General features: G+C 45.2%; 2 protein-coding genes across 8 annotated transcripts in view; one reads left to right on the plus strand and one right to left on the minus strand.

Annotated features, from left to right (window-relative positions):
- The window catches only part of LOC138744366 (collagen alpha-1(XVII) chain-like), a 115046-nt gene extending 102495 nt beyond the window's left edge, over positions 1-12551 (plus strand). For all 6 annotated transcript variants that reach the window (XM_069900406.1, XM_069900411.1, XM_069900410.1 and 3 more), the window contains 8 exons: positions 1138-1254; positions 1889-1930; positions 2493-2663; positions 4715-4840; positions 7489-7605; positions 8209-8250; positions 8792-8962; positions 10806-12551. In XM_069900406.1, coding sequence (XP_069756507.1) covers positions 1138-1254; positions 1889-1930; positions 2493-2663; positions 4715-4840; positions 7489-7605; positions 8209-8250; positions 8792-8962; positions 10806-10855 — 836 coding nt within the window. In that variant the 3' untranslated portion in view covers positions 10856-12551. The remainder of the gene's footprint in view (positions 1-1137; positions 1255-1888; positions 1931-2492; positions 2664-4714; positions 4841-7488; positions 7606-8208; positions 8251-8791; positions 8963-10805) is intronic.
- A 3381-nt stretch (positions 12552-15932) lies between these two features.
- stn1 (STN1 subunit of CST complex) lies at positions 15933-26395 on the minus strand. Of its 2 annotated transcripts, XM_069900415.1 has the most exons (9): positions 26080-26395; positions 23695-23790; positions 21660-21731; positions 20705-20860; positions 20469-20586; positions 20057-20231; positions 19767-19889; positions 19055-19127; positions 15933-16857 (listed from the first exon to the last, which is right to left on the minus strand). In XM_069900415.1, exons 1-9 carry the CDS (start codon positions 26216-26218, stop codon positions 16700-16702), a joined length of 1110 nt encoding a protein of 369 aa, XP_069756516.1. In that variant the 5' UTR covers positions 26219-26395; the 3' UTR covers positions 15933-16699. The 2 variants fall into 2 exon arrangements, with proteins under 2 accessions (XP_069756516.1, XP_069756517.1); XM_069900416.1 differs by lacking the exon at positions 20705-20860.
- Positions 26396-26499: the final 104 nt, after the last annotated feature.

The raw sequence follows: 26499 nt of genomic DNA on the forward strand, positions 1-26499 counted from the left end.
TTTTTATAGATAACTTTCTTTCAGCAAAAACTGCACATAATACTCCAAATTTGGCCTCAGCAATGTCTGATTCAACTTTACCATAACATCCCAACTCCTATAATATGGTTTATGAAGGCCAACATGTCAAAAGCTCTCTTTAGGATCCCATCTACCTGTGACCCCATTTTCAGGGAATAATGCATCTGTATTTCCAGATCAATCTGTTCTACTGAATTCCTCAGTGCCCTACTATTCTTTCTTGGTGTGTCCTTCCAAAATGCAACACCTCACACTCGTCTGCATTAAATTCCATCTGCTATTTTTCAGCCCATTTTTCCAGCTGGTCCAGATACCTCTGCAAGCATTGAAAACCTTCTTCACTGTCCACAACACCTCCAATCTTAGTGTCATCTGCAAACTTGCTGATCTAATTTACCACATTACCAACCAGATTATTGATATAGATGACAAACAACAATGGTCCCAGTACTTATCTCTGAGGCACACCACTAGTCACAGGCCTCCAATCTGAAAACCAATAATCCATCACCATTCTCTAGGATATCCTGTAAAGCCAATGTTAAATCCAGTTTACAACTTCATCATGAATACCAAGCATCTGAACATTCCCGACTAACCTCCCATGCAGGACCTTGTCAAAGGCCTTACTGAATTTCATGTAGACAACATCCACAGCCTTTCCTCCTTGAAAAACTACAAGATCCATCACCTCCCATTTACCACTCCTTTCCCCTTCCTCCCCCCAGTGTCTCTCCTCTGTAGTCATGGTAATGCAGATCAGAAATAGGGCCTTCGGCCCAGCTCGCTATGCTGACCAACATGCCTTATGAGCTTGTCCCATTTGCTTGCATTTGGTCCATACCCTCAAACCCTTTGCTTTTCAATGATGTAAGTGTTCCCTCCTCTCCCACTTCCTCTGGTAGCTCATTCTTCACCCATGCCCACTCCATTCTCAATTCCAGCACAGGGTCCTGACCCAGATATTGGCACTGACTCCCCACCTGTAGATGCTGCCTGATCCAGCAGTTTGTTGCTCCAGTCTCCAGCATCTGCATTTCCCGTGTCTACCTCCCGTCCTGGGGATTGGGCCTGGGAGTGTCCCTGTAAACTTCCCAACTTGTTCTCCTCCTGTAGACCACGGCTGGACAGTACACACATCCCACGGCTCAGGGAGAAGATCCAACCAACAGCGATCTGACTGGGAGAAAGTGTTCAATGGCAACAGGACAGCATATGAAGAGTACCTGAGAGGTGAGAGGGTGGGCTTGCTAACGATATGGGGAGTGATGCAGGGAATGGCTGGAGTGGGGGGTAATTCCTGCAGGGTGGAATTCTTGGAGCAGAAGTAATTTCTGGAGTGGGGTGCAATTCCTGGAGCGGTGGAAGCCAAAAGAATGGTGGGGAATTCCAGGAGGGAGTCTTCTAGGAATGAGGGGCAGGAGCTGAGTGAGGCCTCCTTCATTCCCCGATGCACAGGGCAAATGATGCTCTCACTACCCAAAGGCCTTACAACATCGGTGAAGTTTGCTGCGGTTAGCTCACGGTTTGCGTAGCAGTTAGCACAACACTATAATAGCGCCAGTGACCCAGGTTTGAATCGGGAGGTGTCTGTAAGGAGTTTACGTGTCCTCTCCGTGTCTGTGTGGGTTTTCCTCAGGTGCTCAGATTTCCTCCCACTGTTCTAAAAATACTAGGGGGGGGTAGGGGTTGTAGGTTAATTGGGGTATTTGTTTAGCTGGCTTCATGGGCCAGAAGGACCTGTTACCAGGCTGTTTGTCTGGGGAAAAAAAAAGGAACTGTCCTTATGGAATATGTGGCTGTGGGTGAAGGCTCTGATGGTGTTATTTGAGCATGTTGCTGTGAATCTCTTTCCATTTCCCCACAGAGTACAAACCAGCAGATGTTGAAGGAGTGGAGGGTCGAGGAGGTGAGTCTTCTACTTTCTATAGCTTTCAAACAGGCCCTTTAGCCCAAACCGACTATACAACCATGCTAGTCCCAATGGCCTGCATCCAGCCCATATCTCTCTACACCTTTCCTAGCCATGTTCCTGTCCAAATAGATTCTAAACTTTGCAATATCTCAGCCTTCACCACATTCTATTCCAGCTCATTCCACACCCTCACCGCTGTGATAACCTTCACTATTCACTACACCACCAATTTTGGTGTAATCTGCAAACTTACTCACCACGTGGTCATCCCCGCTTTAATGTTGATTGCAGAGGATCCAACTCTGATCCCTGCTGCGCCCCAATGGTCACAGGCTAAATCTAACCCCACTGAGTAGCGTCTGCACTTTGCTTCACAGCAGCTTGTTGACATTTGAGATAGGGGAGAAATCTGGAGGAACATGCAAACCCCATGCAGACAGCACCGGGGGTGGGGGCGGGGTGTCAGGATTGAACGGAGGACACCAGAGTTGTGAGGCAGTGGCTCTAGCAGCTGGGCAGACCACCTCCAGTAAAGGTGTCTCTTGTTGTGTTGCAGGTTTTCAAGCTCACCACGCATCTTCCAGGTCCTCCAACCATGCAACCAGTTCTGGAGCCAAGCATGTGGCCAAATCATCGGAGAGCTCGGCACATCGATCATCGCAGTCATCTGGGGTGTGGAACGAGGGCACCTACAGCAGCAAGGCTCAGCTGGAGGATCTGATGAAAGGTGGGATATTGCACACAGTGTCCCAGTTACCTCCTTCCCCCCCCCACCCCAAATGTACAGCTTTCCACTACGCAGTCAGTAGTTCCCTACTAGTAGTGACTTCCTACTAGCCGTAACAACCCCCTCCTCCGGCAGTGACCCCTACTGGCAGTAAACCACCCCCACTCCCCTCCTTCAGGCAGTGACACTCCCTCTGGCAGTGACTACCTACTGGCAGTAAAACAACCACCTCCACACCCCCTCCCCCCAGCAGTGACTTCCTACTGGTGGTAACTCCCCCACCTCCTCAACAGGAGGGTGGAGATTGCAGATGCCAGAAATGGGAAAGAAATTAGAAGATGCAACAGGTAGAGCAACTCCTGAGGTGAATGAAGGAACAGTCCATGGTTCTGGTTGGGATCCTGGATAGGGGCAGGGGCCCCACCCAAAATGTGGACACATCCACTGCCTCCACAGATACTGCTTCACCGTGGAGTTCCTCACCATCTGATCATAGTGACTGTGGACACCTGCATAGTTTTGTTCACAATCTTTCAGTCACCAATTCCAGAACACAACAGGAAGTCATAATGTTTCAGAAATGAAGGGAAAAAATGATCACTGATATTGAAATAAAGAGGTGTATTTACTTTTTTAAAATAATTTATTAGTTTAGAAACATCAAAGATGGAGGTGAGCAAAGAATTGGTAGAGGAACTCAGCAGTCCAGCCAGTTCCAAGTGGAAGTGGCCAGTTGATGTTTCAGGTTGGGTGCTTTTATCAAGACTGTGTGTGTGTGTAGAAAGCAGTGTTCATACTGTTGGGTTTAAGGCTGTCCAGGAGGAATGCAATGTGTTGTTCCACAGATTTAAGTTTGACCTCACCCTGACAGTGGATGAGGCCAAGGTCAGACATGTCAGTGTGGGAATAGTTGGGTGAAATGAAAGGGTTGTCTACAGAAAGCTTGTTAAGATCTAAACACAGAGTAGAGGTGTTTGGTGAAGAGGGAGGTGGTGGTTAAACTGAACAGGCAGTCAGAGACAAGGGCTATTGATAAATGCCAGGGATGTAAGAAAGACCATAACACTGTCAGGCTCCTGATCTGACACTCAACGTTGCCTGGTCTGCAAGCAGGTCATGGGGACAAAAGGCTTGCATTCAAGTGGTGCACTGGAACTTCAATTGCCTTTAAAGCCCAAAGTTCTCTCCCATTGCAGCTACCCTGCCACTAACATGAAGTAAGATTCAACGTTGACTTCGAAGAATCAGATATTACATTATTGAAACATATCAGATCGAGGGGGCTGACAGGGTGGACCTGAGGCAACACCAAGACACAGGGTCGTAACCTCAAAATAAAGGGTTATCTGTTTTAGACTGAGATGAGAGGAATCTCTTATCTTGAAGGGAGAGGACTCTGGAATTCTCCCTCTGGAGAGCTGCAGAGGTGGAGTCTGGAATATCTTCCACATTGGGACAGAGAGGAATGATAATCTTGGAATATCTCCTATTGGCCACTGATATAAATGTTATCCATTATTCTCTTTAAGGAAGATCTTGGGCCTATTACTATATTAAAGATGCTACATAAATGCAGCAGCTTGCTGTCCCTGTTGAGCTGTTGTCAGCTCCCATTTCCAATAATTAACTGCAGATAGATTCACAGTGTATGGACCAGGCCCTTCAGCCCAACTTGTACATGCAGACCAAGGGCATTACAGGCTAGTCCCATTTGCTTGTAATTTGGCCCACATCCTGCTGATACCCTTCCTGTCCAGATGTGGTACAAAATAAGCACAACATTGCTGCTGTAATGTTGAACCAGCAGGGCAACCAGCAGGGGGGATCAGGACCAGCAGGGTGTGACAGAGACAGTAGGTGGGGCGACAGAACCAGAGGAAACCAGCAGGCTGCGACAGGACTGGCATGGGGCAGCAGGATCACTGGAGACCACATGACCAGCAGGGCAGGCAGCAGGTGAGGTCAGTGTCAAGTCTCTCTGGAGAAGCTGATAAATTTGAACAACAAGGACACACTTACAGTAAACACTTTTCCACGTTCCCCTCTTGTAGATAATGGCTGGAATGCACGCACTTCATCCCGGACCTCCAGATTGCTTGGTGATACCGAATGGCTCCAGTTCGATTGGGAGAAAGTGTTCAACAGGAATAGGACAGCTTATGAGGAATACCTGAGAGGTGAGAGTTAAACAAGGAAGTCTCCGATGTTGGGGTCAAATGGAATACACAAAGGTGTTGGAGAAGCTCAGCAGGTCACGCAGCATCCATGGGAAGTAAAAGGCAGTCAATGTTACAGGCTTGGCCCCTTCCCTCAGGAAATGGAAAAACTGGCAAATGGTCGTATAAGGAGGTGGAGAGGCCGGGGAAGGGAGAGAAGTAGAGGGGTGGGAGGGGAATGGCAGGGGCAGGGGAGGAGAAAGGGGCAGGGTACTGGCCAACAGGTGGATGCAGATAAGAGGACAGAAGAGCAAGAAGCTGAGAAGTGATGGGGAGAGGACAGTTCTGTGATACTAGAAAGAAGGAAGGGGATTGGAGTCAGAGGGGTAGAGAAAGAGAGGTAAGAGCTTGGATTTCCCCAGTGTTGTGTGAAAGTCAGCTGTTTGACAGGATCCCAGCCAGAATTCACGGAACATTATGGAGTTCACCAGTCATTGGATGGAAAAATCTGGCTCCAGATCCTGAATTGTACCAATTGGTGTTCCCATAACGTCAACAACTGTATCTATGCCATGTGGAGGGTGAATTCTTCACAGAATTCCACCCCATGGGGCCTGGGGAAGGTCCTTGTGTTGATGCCTCTGAGGGTAGCATCTCTATCCTGGAGCTGCATTGTGTTAGACAAATCCTGGGTTGCTGGCTGTGAAATGTCCAGCCTTCACCTTGAATTGAGGGACTGGTCACAGATCCACTTGTTCTTCCCACTGAAGATACAAGTAATTCCAGACTTTTCACCTCCTGTTCTCCCATCACTCCCCACACCCAGTGCCTCCCTCTCACCTTCTGATCCACCATTCCTCCCAATTTTTTTACCATTTTTGCAACACACCTTCTCCTCCTCACACTGACCCCTCCCCATCTGGTTTCATCTGCCCTTCATCCCATTCTCACACGAATTATCCAACCCCTCATTGGGAGCCTCTCACTCCTGTAGCCATCTCCACCTTCCTCCTAAACTCTCCGCTACCCCCACCCACCAAACTAAGAATATTACAGCACAGAACATCAGCACTTTGATCCTTCTAGTCTGTGCCAAACTATTATTCTGCCCAGTCCCACTGACCTGCACCAGTCTATAGCCTTCAATACCCACCCTCACACATGTACCTGTCCAAAATTTTCTTAAATGTTAAAATTGAGCCCATATTCAACACTTCAGCTGGCAGTTCATTCCACACTCCTATCACTCTCTGTGTGAAGAAGTTTGCCCTAATTTTCCACTTAAACTTTCCCCTTTCACTCTTAACCCATGTCCTTTGGTTTGTATCTCAGCTACCCTCAGTAGAAAAAGCCTATCTACATTTACTCAGTCTATCCCCCTCATAATTTTAAATACCTCTATTGAACCTCCCTCATTCTTTTACAATCCAGTGAATATAGTCCAAACCAGTTTAACCTTTCTCTGTAATTCAGTTCCTGAAGTCTAGGCAACATCCTAGTAAATCTCAGCACTCTTTCTATCTTGTAGGTATCTTTCCTGCAGTTTGGTGACAAAAACTGTACATAATACTCCATATTTGGCCTCAACAATGTCTGATTCAACTTTACCATAACATCCCAACTCCTATAATATGATTTATGAAGGCCAACATGTCAAAAGCTCTCTTTAGGATCCCATCTACCTGTGACCCCATTTTCAGGGAATAATGCATCTGTATTTCCAGATCAGTCTGTTCTACTGAACTCCTCAGTGCCCTACTATTTACTGTTAAAGTTCTTTGTTGGTGTGTCCTTCCAAAATGAAACACCTCACACTCATCTGCATTAAATTCCATCTGCTATTTTTCAGCCCATTTTTCCAGCTGGTCCAGATACCTCTGCAAGCATTGAAAACCTTCTTCACTGTCCACAACACCACCAATCCTTAGCAAACTTGCTGATCTAATTTACCACATTACCAACCAGATCATTGATATAGATGACAAACAACAATGGTCCCAGTACTAATCTCTAAGGCACACCACTAGTCACAGGCCTCCAATCTGAAAACCAATAATCCATCACCATTCTCTAGGATATCCTGTAAAGCCAATGTTAAATCCAGTTTACAACTTCACCATGAATACCAAGCATCTGAACCTTCCTGACTAACCTCCCATGCGGGACCTTGTCAAAGGCCTTACTGAATTTCATGTAGACAACATCCACAGCCTTTCCTCCTTGAAAAACTACAAGATCCATCACCTCCCATTTACCACTCCTTTCCCCTTCCTCCCCCCAGTGTCTCTCCTCTGTAGTCATGGTAATGCAGATCAGAAATAGGGCCTTCGGCCCAGCTCGCTATGCTGACCAACATGCCTTATGAGCTTGTCCCATTTGCTTGCATTTGGTCCATACCCTCAAACCCTTTGCTTTTCAATGATGTAAGTGTTCCCTCCTCTCCCACTTCCTCTGGTAGCTCATTCTTCACCCATGCCCACTCCATTCTCAATTCCAGCACAGGGTCCTGACCCAGATATTGGCACTGAATCCCACCTGTAGATGCTGCCTGATTCAGCAGTTGTTGCTCCAGTTTCCAGCATCTGCGTTTCCCGTGTGTCTACCTCCCGTCCTGGGGATTGGGCCTGGGAGTGTCCCTGTAAACTTTCCAACTTGTTCTCCTCCTGTAGACCACGGCTGGACAGTACACACATCCCACAGCTCAGGGAGAAGATCCAACCAACAACGGTCTGACTGGGAGAAAGTGTTCAATGGCAACAGGACAGCATATGAAGAGTACCTGAGAGGTGAGAGGGTGGGCTTGCTAACGATGTGGGGAGTGATGCAGGGAATGGTTGGAGTGGGGGGTAATTCCTGTCGGGTAGATTTCCTGGCAGGTACAATTCTTGGAGTGGAAATCATTCCTGGAGCAGTGGAAGCCAAAGGAATGGTGGGGAATTCTGGGAGAGAGGGGGTCATCGGAATGAAGGGTAGGAGCTGAGTGAGCCCTTCATCATTGCCCAATGCACAGGGCAAATGATGCTCTCACTACTCAAAGGTCTTGCAACATTGGTGAAGTTTGCTGCGGTTAGCTCACGGTTTGCGTAGCAGTTAGCACAACACTATAATAGCGCCAGTGACCTGGGTTTGAATCGGGAGCTGTCTGTAAGGAGTTTGCATGTTCTCGGGTGCTCAGATTTCCTTCCACTTCTTAAAACGTACTAGGGGGGTTGTCGGTTATTTGGGGCATTTGTTCAGCATGGCCTCATGGGACAGAAGGGCCTGTTACTGTGCTGTATGTCTGGGAAAGAAAAGGAACTGTGCTTGTCATGCAATGTGTGGCTGTGGGTGAAGGCTCTGATGGTGTTAATTGAGCATGTTGCTATAAGTCTCTTTCCATTCTCCCACAGAGTACAAACCAGCAGATGTTGAAGGAGTGGAGGGTCGAGGAGGTAAGTCCTCATTTCTTTTGCTCTCAAACACAACTATACAACAATGCTAGTCCCAATGGCCTGCATCCTTCCCACATCTCTCTACATCTTTCCTAGCCATGTTCCTATCCTATTTCTGTCTTCACTATTGTAGCTCGTTCCACATCCTCAGCACTCTGTGATAACATTCACTATCCATTACACCACCAATTTTGGTGTCATCTGTAAACTTACTCACCATGTGGTCATCACGTCTTTAATGCAGATTGGAGTGCAGTAGGTATCAGAGTTGGATCACAGGCTGAATCGAACCCCACTGAGTAACATCCATTCACTATTATCTGCAGTTTCCTTCACAGGAACTTATTTACCTTTGTACCAGCATGACTTTGGGATGTGGGAGGAATCCAGAGCAGCCGGGATAACGTGCAAAGCCCTACGCAGACAGCAAGGGGGGGGGGGGGGTGTCCAGAATCAAACTGGGGTTGCCAGAGTTGTGAGGCAGTGGCTCTAGTAGCTGGGCAGACCACCTCCATTAAAGGTGTCTCTTGTTGTGTTGCAGGTTCTCGAGCTCACCACTCATCTTCCAGGTCCTCCAACCAGGCAGCCGGCTCTGGGGCCGAGCATGTGGCCAAATCATCGGAGAGCTCAACACATCGATCATCACAGTTATCTGGTGTGTGGAACGAGGGCACCTACAGCAACAAGGCTCAGCTGGAGGATCTGATGAAAGGTGGGGAAAATTGCATCCCAGTTATCTGCCCGAACGTACAGCACTACGCTCTTAGCAGCTCTCTACTAGTAGTGACTTCCTACTAGCAGTAACACCCACTCCTGCGGCAATGACTCCCTACTGGCAGAAATTCCAGAGGATAATATGTTGGATGTGGAGGCTAGTGGTATGGTAGGCGAGGATAATGGGGATTTCTATGTTTGTTGCATCTGAGGGCAGAGGGGGCCAGGGCAGATGAGTGGGAAAATGGAGATGTGGTGGTATAAAGGGATCACCTTCTGTATGGGGGATGGAGGTATAAAGGGATTCCCCAAACTGGACCACCTCATCTTCGCGATGGATGTCCAATCCCTTAAATCACTGCGTTTTTCTGGACCAGAGTCCTGACCAGTCACCCTCTACCACCACCCTCTTCCACCTGGAAAAACTTGACCTCACTTTATACAACAACTCCTTTAACTTGTCTCACTTCCTCCAAATCAAAGGAGTAGCCATGGATCCCAGCTACACCTGCCTGTTAGTAGGCTTTGTGGAGCAATCCATGCTGCAAGTAATGACATTGGGGCTGCCTCATGCATCCGCAATGTGCTTCTCAACTTCATCCACTTTGCGGTCAACTTCCACCCCAATTTCAAACTCATCTGTTCCATCTCCGACAACACACTCCCCTTCCTGGATCTCTCGGCTTCCATCTTGAGACAAGTTTTCCACTGACATGTATTACAAACACACCTCCTCCCACAGCTACCTTGACTGCATTTCCTCATACCCTGTCTTAATTATTTTCCAAATTTAAAAGCTTAACTAATTTTTGATTTTTGACCTCATTGTTTATTTTTCCTTTTCATTATCAAATAGTGGTCTCTGTATTTTACCAGCAGCCTCTGTAGGGCCGGGGGTCAATTTTGTAGAATACATTTTTTTTTTTTTTTTTTTAAAATACATGCAGAAAATAAATTTGCTAATGTCAGTTTTGTCATTACTGTCACTAATATTATACAAGTTTGATTATTGTTCAATTCATGTTTATTTACCTATGTAACATTTGCTAAATTAAATTAATAAAAATATTGAAAAAGGAAAACACCCTCCTCCTTCCCCCAACTCACTCTCTCCCTTTTCCTAGTCTCCTTTTGCACAGACATGATAAATTCTTACCTCATCTGTCATCATATCCAATTAACACCTTTTGTTGGTCTAGATTCCTGCTCCAGGCAGCATTGTCTGAATTCTGAGACTTTGAGATTTCCTGCTTTATGGCTCATTCCTTGAAGAATGACTCAAGCCTGAAACAGATCTTTGGATGCAGAAAAACCAGCTGTTTCTCTGGCATTTCAGTGTTTTTACTGGTGCAACACCTGACGCCAACCTGTCTGCTCTGTTTTCCGGTTACAGGGATCGACTTGCCTAATGCACTGTTCCATTCACTTGCTGTCATGTATTGCAAGTGCCACTAGTTCCCAGCTTGCATCACCATTGTGTTCACATCCCTCCCAACCTCCACATTCTCTTCTTACCCTACAGATCTCCAAAGTTTCCCGCTCAGTCCCGATCTCCTTCACTCACCTCACAGTGAAGGTGTCTGCTTCTGACCTCTGCACCCCTCATCCTATCCTCCCTTTCTGCTGCTCTATAACTTGCCTTTCACCAAGCTTTTGGCAAGCTGCCCTGGTGTCGCTGATGCGAAGTTTGTTGACACTCCTTTGAAAGACTTCAAGCACAAGAGACCTTTTGTAGATACAATCATTGCTGTAGAACCAATAGAAAATGTCCTGTCTTCTGAACCCTGCTGGTCTGGTCTGGGGGGAGAGACAAATGTTTAATCAATTATTTCTTTCTGTAGGTCACACTTCACACAGACGAACTCAAAAGAGGGCTCCTGGTCTCCAGTAGTCACCCACGAGGAGGACACATTCCTTAACCCTCTCTAACGCCACGGCTTAAAACTGAAGAAAAACGCATGCATATTTCTTTTTGTGAGGTCTCTTGCACTACAGGGTGTATTCTACTATTCTGCCAGACTCAAGTGGGTTCTGACTATTCGTGGCATGGGTGGAGGGTGACTGGTGTTTGTTACTGCCTGGGAATTGGCTTTGTGGGCTCAGGTGGGGCAGTGAACATTGACATTGACCACCAGATCAGTGCGTCAAGATTCCCTCATTGTCATGCAATAATACATGAAATTGCCTTCTGCATGTCATAAGGCAAAGAGTTCCCATTAGTTTTGCTTGGTACCCCTTATAGTACGAGAGAAAGAGAAGCAAAGAGTCATAGTGTCCGTGGATTCACCTCTAGTGCTCCCGCAGCCTCCTGCTCGATCCATCAGCAACCCGAGCTCCAGATTCAAACCTCCAACATGATCAGGAAGCCTTCAGCACCCGAGGCCCTTCAGAACTTCTTGCCCTCAGCACCCTCCTAAATCCCTGATCCGACTCCTGGTTCCCATGAGCCAGTCTCCAGCACCCCAAGGCCGTACCAGTCCCCCAAATGCAAACGACCCACAGCCTGCGCAGGCCCCACAGTTGTTAAGTCCCTCGCTGATCCGCTGCCATGGTCACCTCCCTGTAGGGTCATTTTCCATGCTTCTCCTTCTCAACTGGGGGTGATCTCCCAATTTCTGGTGCCCTACACCAATCTGTTGCACTTCCCCCCCCCCCCCACTGAGACTGCAATCCCTTGTGGTCGTTCTCTTTCAGAGGCACAGCCATCTTGGACACAAACCCTGTGGTTGCAGGATTTTAGTTTAAAAACACCATTGGTTCCTTAAACAGGCCATTTATCACCTGTATGGAGCTGCCAGCATGAGAACTGGGCGGTTGAACCTTTTGGTGCTGCGCTATGTCAGTGATCTCTGCTCTCCCAGGTCCACTACCCTTCCCCACACAAACCCTCAGGAATGACATCAACACTGGCTCACTGCAGAGGAAAGGCCAAGACTTCACTCCTGAACCCTCATTCCCACAGCCAGGGGAGAGGGAAACTACTTTAGAGCACTGGAAGTTTAGGGGACAGATGGCCAGGGATGGTGAACGAGCAGGTGGAGCAGATTGGAACCCAGCATGACCAAGGGCAGGCAGTCTACACTGAGATGAGCAACATTAGACCTCAGCATGTCTGGCTGCTCCAGTTCTATCCTGAGGAGCAGAGAGAGGTAGTCTACATAGTACAGCAGGAAGTTTTCACTGGGACAGTCCCCAGCAAGGGATGGTTGTAAACTGGAGGTAGGGGCAGAGTGCAGTGAGCCTGGACATTATCTGGCCCAGTGGGTTGTGGAGGCTGGATCACGATGAGTATTCCTGCTGGAGGGAGATGAAGCTTTGAAGAAGCAGAGGATTGAAATGAGAGGGTGATCCCTGTGCTTACTATTGTCTAGTGTTGTGAGGGGGTGCATGGCCAATATGGAGAGGGGTTCAGGATCAAGAATGAATCTGGCCTTCAGTCACCACCCCATTTGGTTCCTCCATTCCTGCTGCAATGTTTTTCTCTCTGCACACATTTCCCTTCAAGACCAGCTAATAATGTTACTGTCTGCCTTATTTAAATTACAAAACTTCTTTTATGGAATAAAAATTTAAAAAATACAATGAAATTGTTGGAAATAATTTGTCAGCATGTGGCAGGGAGACATACAGCACCTCTACTTCCCTAGAGGTCTGAGAAATTCAGTTCGGCATCCTATCAGGGGGCATCACCACAAGGGATGGGAATGAGACTCCTGCTCACAGACACCACACCCAACCAGGACTCCAGCACCCCCTTCACTACCCTCTCCCCAAGGACTCCAGCCTTCATCCCTCCCACAAGCAGTTAGAATGTCAAAAGACCAAAAGAACTGCTCACACTAACCATCCAAGACTCTCCTATTCAAGAAACAATATTTATTTATTTGTACAGAAAACACTTGTCCTTCATATGTATTATTAAAATTGGCTTTCAAAGATCTACCAAACAGCTTCTCTTTAATATCCTGTATTGTCACATCTCATCTCAAGTTTTTATCTATGTAGTTAGCTTTATTTACCTTAGATGTTATCACATTATGCCCAGAAAATCTCACTCTAACATGATTAAGCATTGTTGAGAACAGAATTAACACCATCTCCTGGTTTAAAATTTCTCTCAGAAGATTTCCTGTCATAACAAACCTTCGTTTTGTCTTGAGCCACTTTTAAATTCTTCCCAGCTACCTTTCACATGTTTTTCCAGCAATCTTTAAATTTTGAAACATAATCCAACAAATTCAAATGGACATCCTCATTAATCCACTGTTCTTTTAACATTAAAGGTCCTCTAACTTCATGTTCCCTTTTTTCAAACAAAAATAAATGAACACCCTCATCCCAATTCTTTTCATTCTCGCAGCAATAAGTTCTTGTCATAGTTTTAAAAGTTGAATGGAACCTCTTTCAACCATATCTTTGAGATTCTGGGTGATATGCAGATAATGCAATTTGTTTAACTCCCAATCTGTAAACTAACTGTTGAAATACACCTGACAAAATTCTTTCCCTGATCTAATTTTATTTCTTTAGGCAAATCAAATTAACTGAAATTTTTTTTATATATATATATATATATATATATATATATATAGAACCCCAGACACAGTTTTTACTTGAATATTCCTGAGTGATATGGCTTCTGTAAACTTGAAAGTGGCATACATAAATGGTTAACAGATACTTATTTCCAGCTTTTGTTTTGGGCATTGGACCAACGCAATTCACGATGATTTTAGAAAAAGTTCTCCAAAATCAGATTTTAAAGACATTAATTAGGTGTCCTTGCAACTTGACAAAATCTCTCAACATTTTTTTTTAAATTAGGCCAGTAAAATCGTTTCATAATTTTGTAGGTAGTCTCCTTTACCCCAAGGTGTTTTATAATAAGCCACATTCAAAATCTCATCTCTATAGGTTCTAGGAACTACAACTTGGTGAACCACTGCGCATTCTTCATTAGCAATAATCTCATGTAACCTATATGTTCTCATTAATGAACTTCCTTTGAAATAATATCCAATTAGCATTTTTTAAAAAAAAAAAGAATTCCTCCACCAGAGAAATTCTCTCCAACTTCAGCAAGATCACTTCGATCAGTTTTTCTCTGTATTGTGACAGATCTGTGCTCGGTCACAGACTTCATTTTAGACATCACTGTCACAACCTTCAAGTTTAAAATCAATCAGAATTCTGACTTCAGGAAATATTTAAAATGACTGGTGATCCCATAGTCTGTTTGCTTCCGCACCTGACAGCTTGTTTGTTCGATCTCTCAGCCGGTTTCTTTCTGGACCTGACCGTCTGTTTCTGCTGCTGTATCTTTCTTTAAATCAATTTGCCCGGCAATTTTCTTCACTGGCTGAGGTTTTAGACCTCACTTTTAATTCAGACTGCACAGCTTTTTCTACATGGGCAACAATTGGATACTTTACTACAGGGACAACCTGATCTCTGGAGTCAAAAGATTTAAATTCCTTCCTACTTTTACCAACAAATTCCTTTTTATTTCCCTTTATTTCACCTCCTTTAACACAAACTTCTGGTGCCATTGCTTCATGCTCTCTTTCTCTTCAAGAAAGAGAACAATTAGCTACCACATGTCCAGCCTTCTTATAAAATGAACCAAAAGGTTTTCCCCCATCTATTTTCTACCTTATTTTGATACTTCATGTTACCCTTTTGAATTTTGGGCACCAATTTCACATTGTGATAATTGTCTGCATATGTAGCAGAATGTTGTCGCTTTTGAAAATTTTCACTTGGCTTTAATTTAAGATCTGGATTTAACAGGATCATAACCAGCTGCAACTTTAAATGAATTTTTCAAAATCTCAATTTCTCTCTCAAATTCCCTTTGTTTCCTGTCTTCCCCCACCTCAAACTTCCTTTGCTTTTCAATTTCCTGTTTTTCTATCTCCCTTTCCCTTTTTTCTCTCTCTCTAGCTCATGCACATCAGACATCTATTCGCAAAAAATTGTTTTAACTTTCTCCTCAAAATACCCTCTTTGACATAGTAGTCAGCCAAAATTATATGAATAACTTTTTTTCCCCCCCATCGACACTTTTACAACATTCTCATCTGCAAATTCTGACCAAGTCTCCACTTTCAAATCTTCAGATTGGTGTTGCCAAACATTTATCAAAACCCATTGCTGGTGTTTATCCACACACACAATAAGTATTTTAATTAGCTTTCCAAAAGATTTTTAACCAAACAAATTGAATATTTATCAATCAAATAAGTTCTCATTAAGTTCAAATTTTTGTTTTTTTTTAAATCTCGGGACCTCTCACATGAGCAAGACTAGACAAGCCCCAAAATATGTTATGAACTAACAACTCAATTATTTTTGGGACTAAACAGGAACAGCAATGGAAAATTCACCAGACAATGGTAAATTCAAAATAATAGTTTTTAAATTAAACTATTAACAACATTTCTTACTTACCTCTAAACTTAACCCGATTGTGTGTGTGTGATTAAAGTCCCACTCTGAAAAGTCAATCTTTAAAAGTTCATCATTTTAGTCTTACTTGAATGTCTTAAAATCTCAGTTCAGAAATAATTATAAAGTGCTTTTAAACATTATATCTTCAGGCCTCTTTAATCAAAATGTGGCTATTTTCTTCGATGATGAAATCACAAATCCAGACAAGGGTTAAACGAAGTGACAATCTTCTTCCATGATGAAGTCACACATCCAGACAAGGGTTAAATGATGACCATACAAAAATAGACACAGTAGAAATTTGTCCTCTTTTCCAAAGAGACAGTGAAGTAGTCTTCCTTATTTCAAAAGCCACGGATTGTGTTCCCCTTTTCCCAGGAGTAACATACATCAGCACCAATTCTGGTTACTGTAACTCAATCCTGTCTTTCACAAGGTTTCAACCCCTGTGTCACAGGGGTTTTGACTTCTGTACTCTCCAACTGAACTCTTCCATAAAAAAAAACTGAACTCAAAAATGTCTGAATTTGGTAATATATTTCTCCAAATCATGTGACCATTACATCATCACCGAGGCAAGTCCAAATTCTTGGAAACCATATGACCATCAGTTATTTCTACCAAATTTGTGTTCCTTTTCCAAAACCATTCCATATCCATAACAATCTTTGACCTCATCTCAGTTAAAGAGGCTTAAGTGGCTTTGATTAAAAACAGATGGCTTCCTTCAGCAGTTCTTGAATAAGATCCATGAAATTCATTTGGTCGGTCTGTCCAAGACGCTGCATCTCCGAGAATTAACACTTTTCTGAGTATAATGGTGTATCTGTAAATGAGCTATGACCTGTGTGTGACCCTATACTAGCCCACAACTAAAAATACAAATACAATATTTTAACTCCAATTTACCAAGACATTTTTTATATACGAGAACTATAGCTTAACATTAAAAATTAACATAAATCCATTACAGTTGGTACAGAAAACCTGAGCAGGGCTAAAAGGCTTGTGATGGCCCAGGGACATTAAACCAGCCAGGAACACAGATCTGTACTGGTCACGCAATCACACCATGCATTTGCCCCCTTGGTAAAGCACAATCTGCCCTGAATAAAATGCCTGCCATTGTTTATTTTAATAAAGGTGAATACATTCACAGTCAAGCCTCCAATCCACGCACCATTCTGTATAACTGTCACACACCTCTTTTCATACCACAGGGAAGGTAAACACTCCCTGGGGCAGTTCAGATGTGTCCAGCAATGCCTCAGAGCTGAAGTCCCAGTCAGGAGGCAGTGTAGCACCTGTCCATTGTACTGATGATGTCACTGGAGCACTCCAGTCTGTCCAGTACCCTCTGCAGTGTTGCCTCAGTAATCTCTGCACCATAATTGTGCCGCACACAGCTCAGAATGTGAAGGAAAGGGCATCCCTTATCAACGTCTAGAGAAAACAGAGGAGGGATTAACCACATGCATACTGCCAGGTCGATAGGAATGGGGCTGTGCCACAGCAGCACTACAAAACCCCAGGGCTACTTGTCCTTTCCCATCTCTGGCCCTCTCAGTACCTCAGTCTCCACGAAACTCACTCTTAGCAAAAAATCTGGGATGTGGAATGAAAGTTCTATTGGCCCCAAATTGTAAATAAATGAACTCTCCTGTTTTTTTGATGCACAAGGATGCTGTGGATTAGTGTTACAGGAAATTGGGGTAAAGACTGTTCATTCCTGAGAACTCAAGGCAGGCTAGCCTGAATCTACCTGCTGCCATTGGCTACAGTAGCCAGTTCCTTTTCCACGAGCACTGCCAGCCTGCCAGTATCTGTTGCTTCAGCTTCTTGCACCACCAGTTTCGTCAGTGGTCTCTCCCCGCTGCCCCCCCCCACCTCCTCTATCCCCTTTCTCAGTCCTTTTTCCATCAACACCCCCCGACTTCAGTGCTGACTGCTCCTCTCCTGCCACTCCCCTCCACCACTCTTTCCTGCATCTTTAGCATGGGGGCTGGATGTGTAGAGGCTCCACTGACCTCCTACAGGGGCTGGATGTGTAGTTGTTTCACTGACCTCTGACAGGACCCACCTCTCAAAAGCAGCTGACATCACTGTTTCCATGACCATACAACTGTGTGACCATGCAAATGGACACGCAAACCTAAGCTCGCAGGTGGAAGTAAAGGCACAGAGACAGTGGAAGATGGTCCCCTGGCATCCATAGGAGGTAAAGATATATAACTGACATTTCAGGCCTGAGACCGAAACATCGGTAATATGTCTTTACCTCTTATGGAACCTGCGAGACTTCAGAGTTCCTCCAACATTTCTGTGTTTTCTGCAGTTACAGCGCCTGCAGACTTTCATATTTCACCATCAGGTGAAAGGCTCACTGCACTCAGTCTTTTAGTTCAAGGAAATGATCATTGTACTGGACTGAGTGAACATGATTTCTGAAAGTGAAATGATATTTGAATTGCTAGGCTGTAATGAGTGGGATTGATCAGGGTGAACCAGTTGATGGAAGATATTTAGATGCTCATAAGGCCTTCACTAAGGCGCCACTTTAATGACAAAAATAAGTGTAGAGTCAATAAAGTGGTGTGAAATGAAGACAGACTGATGGACACATAGGAGAGCTGGAATAACCAGGCTTTCCTCAGGTCGACAGAGGCTGTGACGGGGAGGGTGATGCAGGGATTGGTGACAGCTTCATAATCTACAAGAGTAATTGAGATAAGGGAATTAAATGCAACAAACAAGTTTGCAATGTGGGTGATGGGGAGGATACAAAGGGATTCTTGGGGTTGAGAAACAGGCAAATGGAATCAAAGTGGAAAATGCAAGATCATTCTATTTAGTAGAAAGTAGTAAGCTCCAAGTTTATTTGTCCCAAAATACTTACCAGCATGAGAAGACGTCTTCTGAAAACTGATTAACAGGTTATAGAAGGTACAGTATTCTTAAAACAGTGAGGGAACAAGAGGTATTGGTGTTCAGAAGGACCCGGATGGGCTTTGCTCTGCAGAGTTTAGAGGAACAAGAGGCTGAGAGAGACAAAGAATTGACATTTCCTCTGGCTAGATGGATAGATTAGGCATCGGTGACAGCCATGCAGCGACCCAGAGAGAAGGAAACTTTAGAATTCTCAAGGTGCTTTGAGGCTCAGACTCTCGAGTATGTTCAAAACAGATTTAGGATTTTAGATGCCAACAAAATCAAATGACCTGCATCTGGAACAACTAGGGAGCTGGGTCAAAGAATGAGAGATGGAATTTAAGTTGAACAAGTGTAAGGCAAGTTAAACCACCCATGACTTGCACTGTAAATGTTAAGGCCCTGAAGAATCAGGTAGACAACTTGGTTGACGTGGACGTAAAAGGTTGAAGGGCCTGTTTTTTGTGCTGTATGACTGACTCGTCCAGGAGAGGGAACAAATGGCCACTACTGTTCCCATTGTTTATGTATAAGCATTGAATGGGGGTCAACCACTGAGTTACCACTCTAATCCCCTCTCTCAGTGAAAGGAGTGTCACAAGCCACATCTTCATGCTCCTTAGCCAAATGGCAGCCCGAACCTGGTGTCCATCCTGAACTTTAGAAGTTGCTCACCAAAAGGTAGTGAGATTCTACAGAGGCAATCACTCACACTTGGGTCTCGAGGAATCATCCCGAATGATGGACAGGATTACATCATGGAGCTGCTTCTCCTCATCAGTGACCTGTGGGACATGTGAACAGTGTGTCAGGAACTTGTCTCTCTAGCCTGAGATCAGTTCAACAGCAGCCTACACCCATAAACCATTGGTGGGTGTGTTGCCAGACTATGTCCCAGGACTCAGATCAGTGACAATAAGGAATGGCGAGATACTTCCCAGACAGGATAATGTGGGACCAGCAGAGGAAGCTGCAGGATCTGGTGTTCTCATTCCTCTCCTGCCATTGTCCCACTGGAGTCAAGCTGGTGGGCTTGGGGGAGGAGTTGCCTCAGTGAGTGCAGAGTATGCATACATGCTCATGGATCTCAACTCCACACCTGGAAAAAACTCATGGAATTGGTGACAAGGGTGGAAGTGATCAGGGATAAATCATTGATGATGAGGAACATCATGATGAGGGTGAGATGGATCCAACCGTCATGATTCAGTGAGGACACTAAGAGCCTGGAGGCATGCTTCAAGGCAAAAGCATGGGTGATCAGATATCAGAATGTGTGTGGAACCACAGAGGGTTCTGGTCAGGTCACCCAGCAACTCTCTAATCACAGAGTCTAGCTCTTGGTCTTTCGCCATAGTCTGGGGTACTCCAGAAACAGGACGGAGAGGGAACGGGGCTGAGACAGAGCCTGGCCTGTCACCTACCAGGTACAACTCGTTGGGTCCAGCCACCTTCTGGAAAATGACTCCCTCCATCTTCAGAGCAGAAATGGCCTCCTGAAAAGCTGCATGAATCTGCCTCGATGCACACTGCAAGCTTGAGAGCTCCTTCAACAGAAACAGAGCACAGTGCAGTTAGTGAGAAGGGAAAGAGTTGCCAAAGTGAGGACCTCCTCTCAGTTTGAACCCCTCCTTCAATCCTGCAACACGCCACCAACTCCTCTTCCCAAGCAAACACTGGTCATCACTTCACCCCATTTTCCTGTTGCCCCTACCTGTGCTGGACTCTGGCCCAAGTCCTGTCCACACACACCCTGTTGGCCATGCTGAGCAACACAGGACAACATGTCAATGGTCTCCAGTTCCCGTTGGTAGAAGTTTTTCACCTGGTTCTGAGCCAGAAATTGTTTGATCTTGCTCTGCAGGGACAGGATGTGCGATTGGTCTTCACTGGGAATGAGAGATACAGACAGAGAGATCTCAGAGTCTGGGACAAAACTGGGCAGAGAAGACAGCAGCAACTCAGAAACTCAGCCCCTTCCTCAGCTTCTCCACATTTGCATCCATTCCCCCATCTCTGTTTCACCCCACTCTCTCTCACATCCTTCTCCTGTTCCCCCATCCCTCTCATTGACTCCCCATCCCACCACTTTTCCCCAACCTCTCTCTCAAATCCATCGTTCTTACTTGGACTCAACGCTGGTCTTTGGAATTTGAAATGTTTTATCATAAAAGTTTTGGTAAAGGTGAGGGAGTGCCAGCATCCGGGAGATCTGTGCTGTGAAGATAGGGTCGGCCACTTTAACTGCAGAGAAGTAAAATATAACCATTGCAGGAATGACTGATCATACTCCCCACACACTCCCCAGCCTTCCAGCACCAAGTTCCATATTTCCTAGCCACTCCTCAAATGATCCACTCACCAATACTGAAGCTTCTGATATCTCTCTGCTCTCTGTACTCTCTGATCTGGCCATGGACCTGGACCACATCACCAAGTTCCAAGCGGGAATTCTCCTGCTCCAGTCTGGTGATCCGGCTCAGGAGGTCCAGGAGGTTGAAACCTCTGGGAGATGAGGCTACAGGAGGAATGGAATGGAGAAGTTGAAGGGAAGGCTGGGTCATCAGGGTAGGCTGCATGGGATCAGTTCCTAAGGCTTCACAGTGACATAATACAGCACAGGGACAGACCCTATGGCCCACACGTCTGTGCAGATCACAATACTCACGTTAACAAAAACTCTGCTGTCTGAAAACAATTCATATCCTTCTGCTCCCTGTATCTATCTGAAAGACTATGAAACACCACTATTGTGTCTGCTTCCCCATTCCAGGCACCCACCACTCTTGGTGTAAAACATTTCCATCTTACATCTCAATTAAACACCTTTTGCCCACACCTCTGTCTGTAATATTTTAACCCTGAGGCAAAGATTCTGACTGTTCACTCCATCAAAGCCTCTCATCATTTGTAGATTTTGAACCTGGGGAATTGGGTAGTGCCTGCTCCTTGGATCCAAACATAGTAAATTGTAGTGGGGCACCTACATCATGAGCAGAACACTGGGGTAGTTCCTCCCAGTATGATTCATCATGGCCTGTCCTTCTGTTCACTGCACAAGATATTGTGGGTCCTTTTCAAGAGAGGAGCAGCAGAATTCTGCCTATTCTCTCACCCATTAATTAACAATAGTTATTCCCACTCCCTACATCCCTACGACTTTCATCCGATCCACCACGGTCATTCCAAATCAAAGCTACTCAATGCCAGGTCTAATTCCTGCCATGCAGTGGAGTGGTCCACAGTACTTCACCACCCCTTGCTCAATGATCAGGGATGGCGAATCCATGCTGAAAAGGTAAAAGGAAATGCAGTACCTGGTTTCGGGACTTCCATCAGCTGTTGTTTCTTCCAAAATATGCATCTTACAACTCCAGTCCCGTCATCCACTGTGAAGCACAAATGGGTGAGCATGGGTGGGGATGAGGAGGGCAGGGGAGGGTGGGGGCTGTGCTGGCAAAAGGGGAATGTACCAGGCAGGAAGGTGGGTAAAACCAAACTCAACAATACAATGAAATACAGAGATTGATACCTGAATCATGACACATACATTTCTTTACTCCCTGCACAGACACACTGAGTACAGCATCCACTCACAGCATCAAGCCAGGCTTAGAGTTGCTCCCAACTTTTCTACGGGGAGTCAATTTTTAAGGATTTAGCAACATCATGGTATTAAGAAAATTGAGGATTGCTTTGAAATGGGGAAATTTATGTCTTTCAGCAGAATGAAGGAAAAGTTTCAGATGTCTGAGATTACTAGTGTTATTATCAGGTTATGAACTTTTTATGAGATCATTATGGTCAGGATTTATTATTGCCAGCAGGGACAGAGGTGGAGGCATTGATATGTAATGGAGATTTATTTTGGTAATGTCTAATTTGTTACAAAAGGAAAGCTCAGAAAGTAGGGGTTCATAAATCAAGACAAGATAGATTTGAACAGGCAAATAGATGAGCATAGTGGATTGAGTGGTGTAGAAAGTATGAAAAGTACAATAAATGTGAAATATAGGTTGGTACAATACAATTTTATCCATCAATTATATTTGAAACCTCAAAAAATTAACCAAAAATTAACCATACCTTTTTGGATATATGTTTTTGACATTTGACAGGAGGTCAGTACATTTTTACATTCAACTTGGCAATGTCCTAAGTTTCAACCTTTTTTGGATGGAACTAGGTAATTTGTTAGAATAAATAGCAGGGGTTAAATTCCCACAGGATTCAATATTATTTCTATTGGAGGATAATAAAGGAGTTAAACCCAAATTAAAATTGAATATGTATCAAGTGAATTTTGTACAAATTGCTTTAGCAATAGATAAGAAATATATTGCTATAACTTGAAAATCAGATACAGATTTGGCATGCAGAAGTTCGGAGTTGAATACCACTTGAGAAAATTACTTACAACTTAATAGATACTACATATTTTGGAAAATATGGTGCTCATATTTACAAAGAGCTGGTATGAATATTTAAATGAAACTCAGATATTCCCTTTCTCCTAAAGGCCTCTTTACATTAGAAGTTTCATAATACAGGAATATATGTGTGTATCTGAATTTTTGTGGTTTTAAATAAAATAAAGTTGTTCCAAACTTTCCCTAACTTACTGAAGGTATTCCAGCCCATGGACAACTCTTCAAATGCAGGTTCCAGAACTTGTCTGGTACCTGGAAGGACTCTAGGGGCAGGCAGGGGAAGGAACGTTAGCCAAGGAGCAAAGGGTGGCAGTTAGCGCAACATTGTTACAGCGTCAGGGTTCAAATCCCACACTGTCTGAATGGAGTTTGTACATTCTCCCTGTGTCTGTGTGGGTTTCCTTCGGGCACTCCAGTTTCCTCCCACCCTTCAAAGATGTACAGGTGATGTAGGTTAAATGGGCAGCATGGACTCCTGGACTAGAAGGGCCTGTATGTCTAAAATAGGTTTTTAAAAATCTCTGGGCCAAGGAGGGAAGGGTTCCAGGTTGAGGGGCAAGTGGGGTCACCTCTCTGGCCTGAGTGGGACAAGAGTCTAGGCAGAGTGGGGAGAGGGGACACATTTATAGGCTGAAAAATGAGCAGGACAGGGCAGAGAAGAGGGGGGAGAACAGGTGTTCAGGCAGAGAGTAGTGGGGACAGGGGTCTGCGGTGAAGGTAGCAGTGTGTGGGGGGGGGGGTGGGTGGGAGCAAGATGGTTTCAGGATTGAATTTGGTCACTCAGCCCCCTTCTCCAAGCAGCAGCTGCCAGTAAACAAGGCAAAGCTCTAGTCAGGGCCAGCCCGCAGCCTCTCCTGAAGAATATCGGTACTCCAAGATGCTGAGTCTAGAAACAAACACAGAAGTCCTCGGAATCACCAACCTCCAATGGTGTAAAACCTCTCCTTCTCTTGCTTCTGGACAACAGTACCCAGGATATCCACCTTGCTGATGGGGTGGGTTTTGTAGAAAAATATCCCTGTGCAAAGGAAACCAACATTGTGAACTGCTGTGGTGTGAGGTCTTCTGGCTGGGATGCAGGGGTGCCAGCTGGCCTCAGCATGCTGGCCAGGTGATGGGTCATTGACTGGGACGTGGGTCCCGGTCAGTTGGGGTGCCAGCTGGGATAGGTCTGCCAGCCTGGCCATAGTGGTGTCAGCTGAGCTGGTGGGGTGTTTGCCGGATCCATGAGCCAGGCTTCAACAGCCCTTAATGATTGTTTCTGAATGAAGGAATCAGGAGGGGATAGTAAATGTGATTTGTGACATTTCAAAAGATGCTTGGCTTATCATAAGCTTTAGAAAAACTCAGGCCATGGTACTAAAGAGGCAGAGAAGCATGGATATCAACTTGCCCAAGGAAAGATTATTTATCAGGCTGGGTGTAGTGTGAAAGTCCCCCAGCCATGCACAGTACACTAATGGTGATCTTTGGGGATTTATAAGTGATACAGACCAGGGTAAAGATCACCAGTTTAAGGTTATGGACAAAATGACTTTTAGAACTGCAGCGATGAGGTAGTGTCAGATACCAGGAGGAGGGAGGGTGGGCTGCAGAGGGGCTGGTATTGTCCCCTCCCACCCAAGGCTCAAGAAAGAGTTCTCAGCTGAAAAACTGACTGTCCATCTCTCTCCATGGATGCTGCCTGACCCACTGAATTCCTCCAGCTTCTTATTGTTTGCTCAGGATCCCAGCATCTGCAGCTCCTGCATGTCTGCACATTAAATGTGATTGGCAGATAAAGTGACATAGAGAGGGTACTGATTACATTGCTGGGGGAAGATTCTATGATAACTTTTAAGAGAATAGAATCAACATTTGAAGGAACCAGGTGCATGGGTTTACTGCTGGAACGGATAGGAGTCCACGGAGCTGGAGGCAAATCCACGTATACTCCGTGTCTCTAAAGGGACTCTCTGTTGCTTCTCTTTCTCTTATTGTTGGGGCCCAGGCTAGTGGCACCTCTTTCTGTGCCTTTATGACAAACAAAAGTTGATTCATTTTGTGTATCACGTACATGACAATAAACAAAATCTTAAATCTTGAAAAAGTGTGGATGTGCAGGAAAAGAGCAGGGAAGTGGACAAAATGGAAAGGTCTTTCAAAGATCTGCCTGAACAGACTGCATCAGATGAAAGAACTCGTCAGAGCTGTAGGCTGTCTGAGCGCAGTTTGCTGTTCTAGGAGGGTCATGTGGTTTTGCAAGCAGAGAGAGTAAATCAAGGTTTTCTCCGAGAGGGAGAGAGAGAATTCAGTTCTGCAGTTTTACAGTTCAGCAGCAGCTCGGACTGGAACAGGACAAGCTAGCAAGCTTGTGGAAAAAAAAAACATTTTTCAAGATGGGATGTGAGTGCTTAGTTCAGCCTGGTCAAAGCCCTTGAGGTCCATACAAGAGGAGAGGACTGGCTGCCTAATGTTTCACTTGAAATAAGGGAAACAGAAAAGGAACTCCGTGGACACCTGCAAGAAAGAGGTTATCATCTGGAAAACCCTGATGGGGCAAGTTTCCTCAGCAAGACACTAAAATGGCTGATTAAAAGGAATCAGTTTGTGTCCAGCAAACAACAAATCTCTCTCTGAAAACCAACAAGAACCTTCCGGAGCAGTAACCATTTATCTTTCAAGCACCAAAGCCTGGTGAATTTCATAAATGTTAAATTCTGTGCACAGTATAAGAACTTGGACGAGTGAGAAGTGAGATTGGACTGTGAATCAAAGAACTTTTCTAAACTTACACACACATTACATATGTGTGCACTTAGAATTAGAAGGGGGTAAAGTTAGGTTAAGTTAATAGTAATAAGTTAGAGTTTGATCCTGTTTTCATGTTTAAAGAGAATTAAAAGCAACTTATGTTTAAGTAACCATTTGTCTTGGTGAATATCTATTGCTGCTGGATTTTGGGGTCATCTGGGTTAGTAGCAGCAGTGACTGGGCCAGTGTAGAGGAGGCTTTAAATGGTGCTGGACCTGTTGCTCCCACCGTCCTGCCTGAATGGGTCATTCCTCTGAAAAACTCGAAAATCTGCTGACACTGTGGTTGAAGTAAAACACACACAAAGCTGGAGAAACTCAGTAGATCAAGTATCCTTATAGAGCAAAGGTAAAAATACATAACAGACACTTGGGCTTGAACCCTTAAATCAAGGTATGGAAAAATGTCAGCAGGCGTCTGAACAAGTGTGTTTGGTCGGGGTGGAGGGGTTGCAAAAGCAGGAGGGGAAGAGGGAACAGCAGTGATCGAGAGGAGAGATGGCTGGGTGAATTACCTGGAACTTGCTGCGACTTCTTGAGTTCAAGGATATCCCGGACGTAGAGCTTGACAAACACTCCGTGTAGTGGGTCCAACCCCCACAGCATGGACGGCACGGGGTCCTCTGTACCCCTCCTGCAGCCCTCCTGCGCCATGAAACCCTCGGTCACCCCCTCATCGCCAGATGCTGCAGCGGTGGCGGGTGGAGGGGGCTGTCTTTGATCCTCTAGGCGGCCGGTACTGGCGCAGTAATTATGCCTCACCCACTCCGTCCGACCGCCTCTGCTCGATGTTCTAACCTGGAGGAGGACGCATTCCTCATCGGCAGCCGCCGCTCATTAGTTGACGTGGGTGTCACTCAGAGGAGGAGCGCGAGGGGCCGCGCGGATAGGTTGATGCAGGTGTCCCTCAGAGGCGGAGCACGAGTAGACCGCGC

The sequence above is a fragment of the Narcine bancroftii genome, chromosome 10 (assembly GCF_036971445.1).
Source record: "Narcine bancroftii isolate sNarBan1 chromosome 10, sNarBan1.hap1, whole genome shotgun sequence".
Classification (NCBI taxonomy): Eukaryota; Metazoa; Chordata; class Chondrichthyes; order Torpediniformes; family Narcinidae; genus Narcine; species Narcine bancroftii.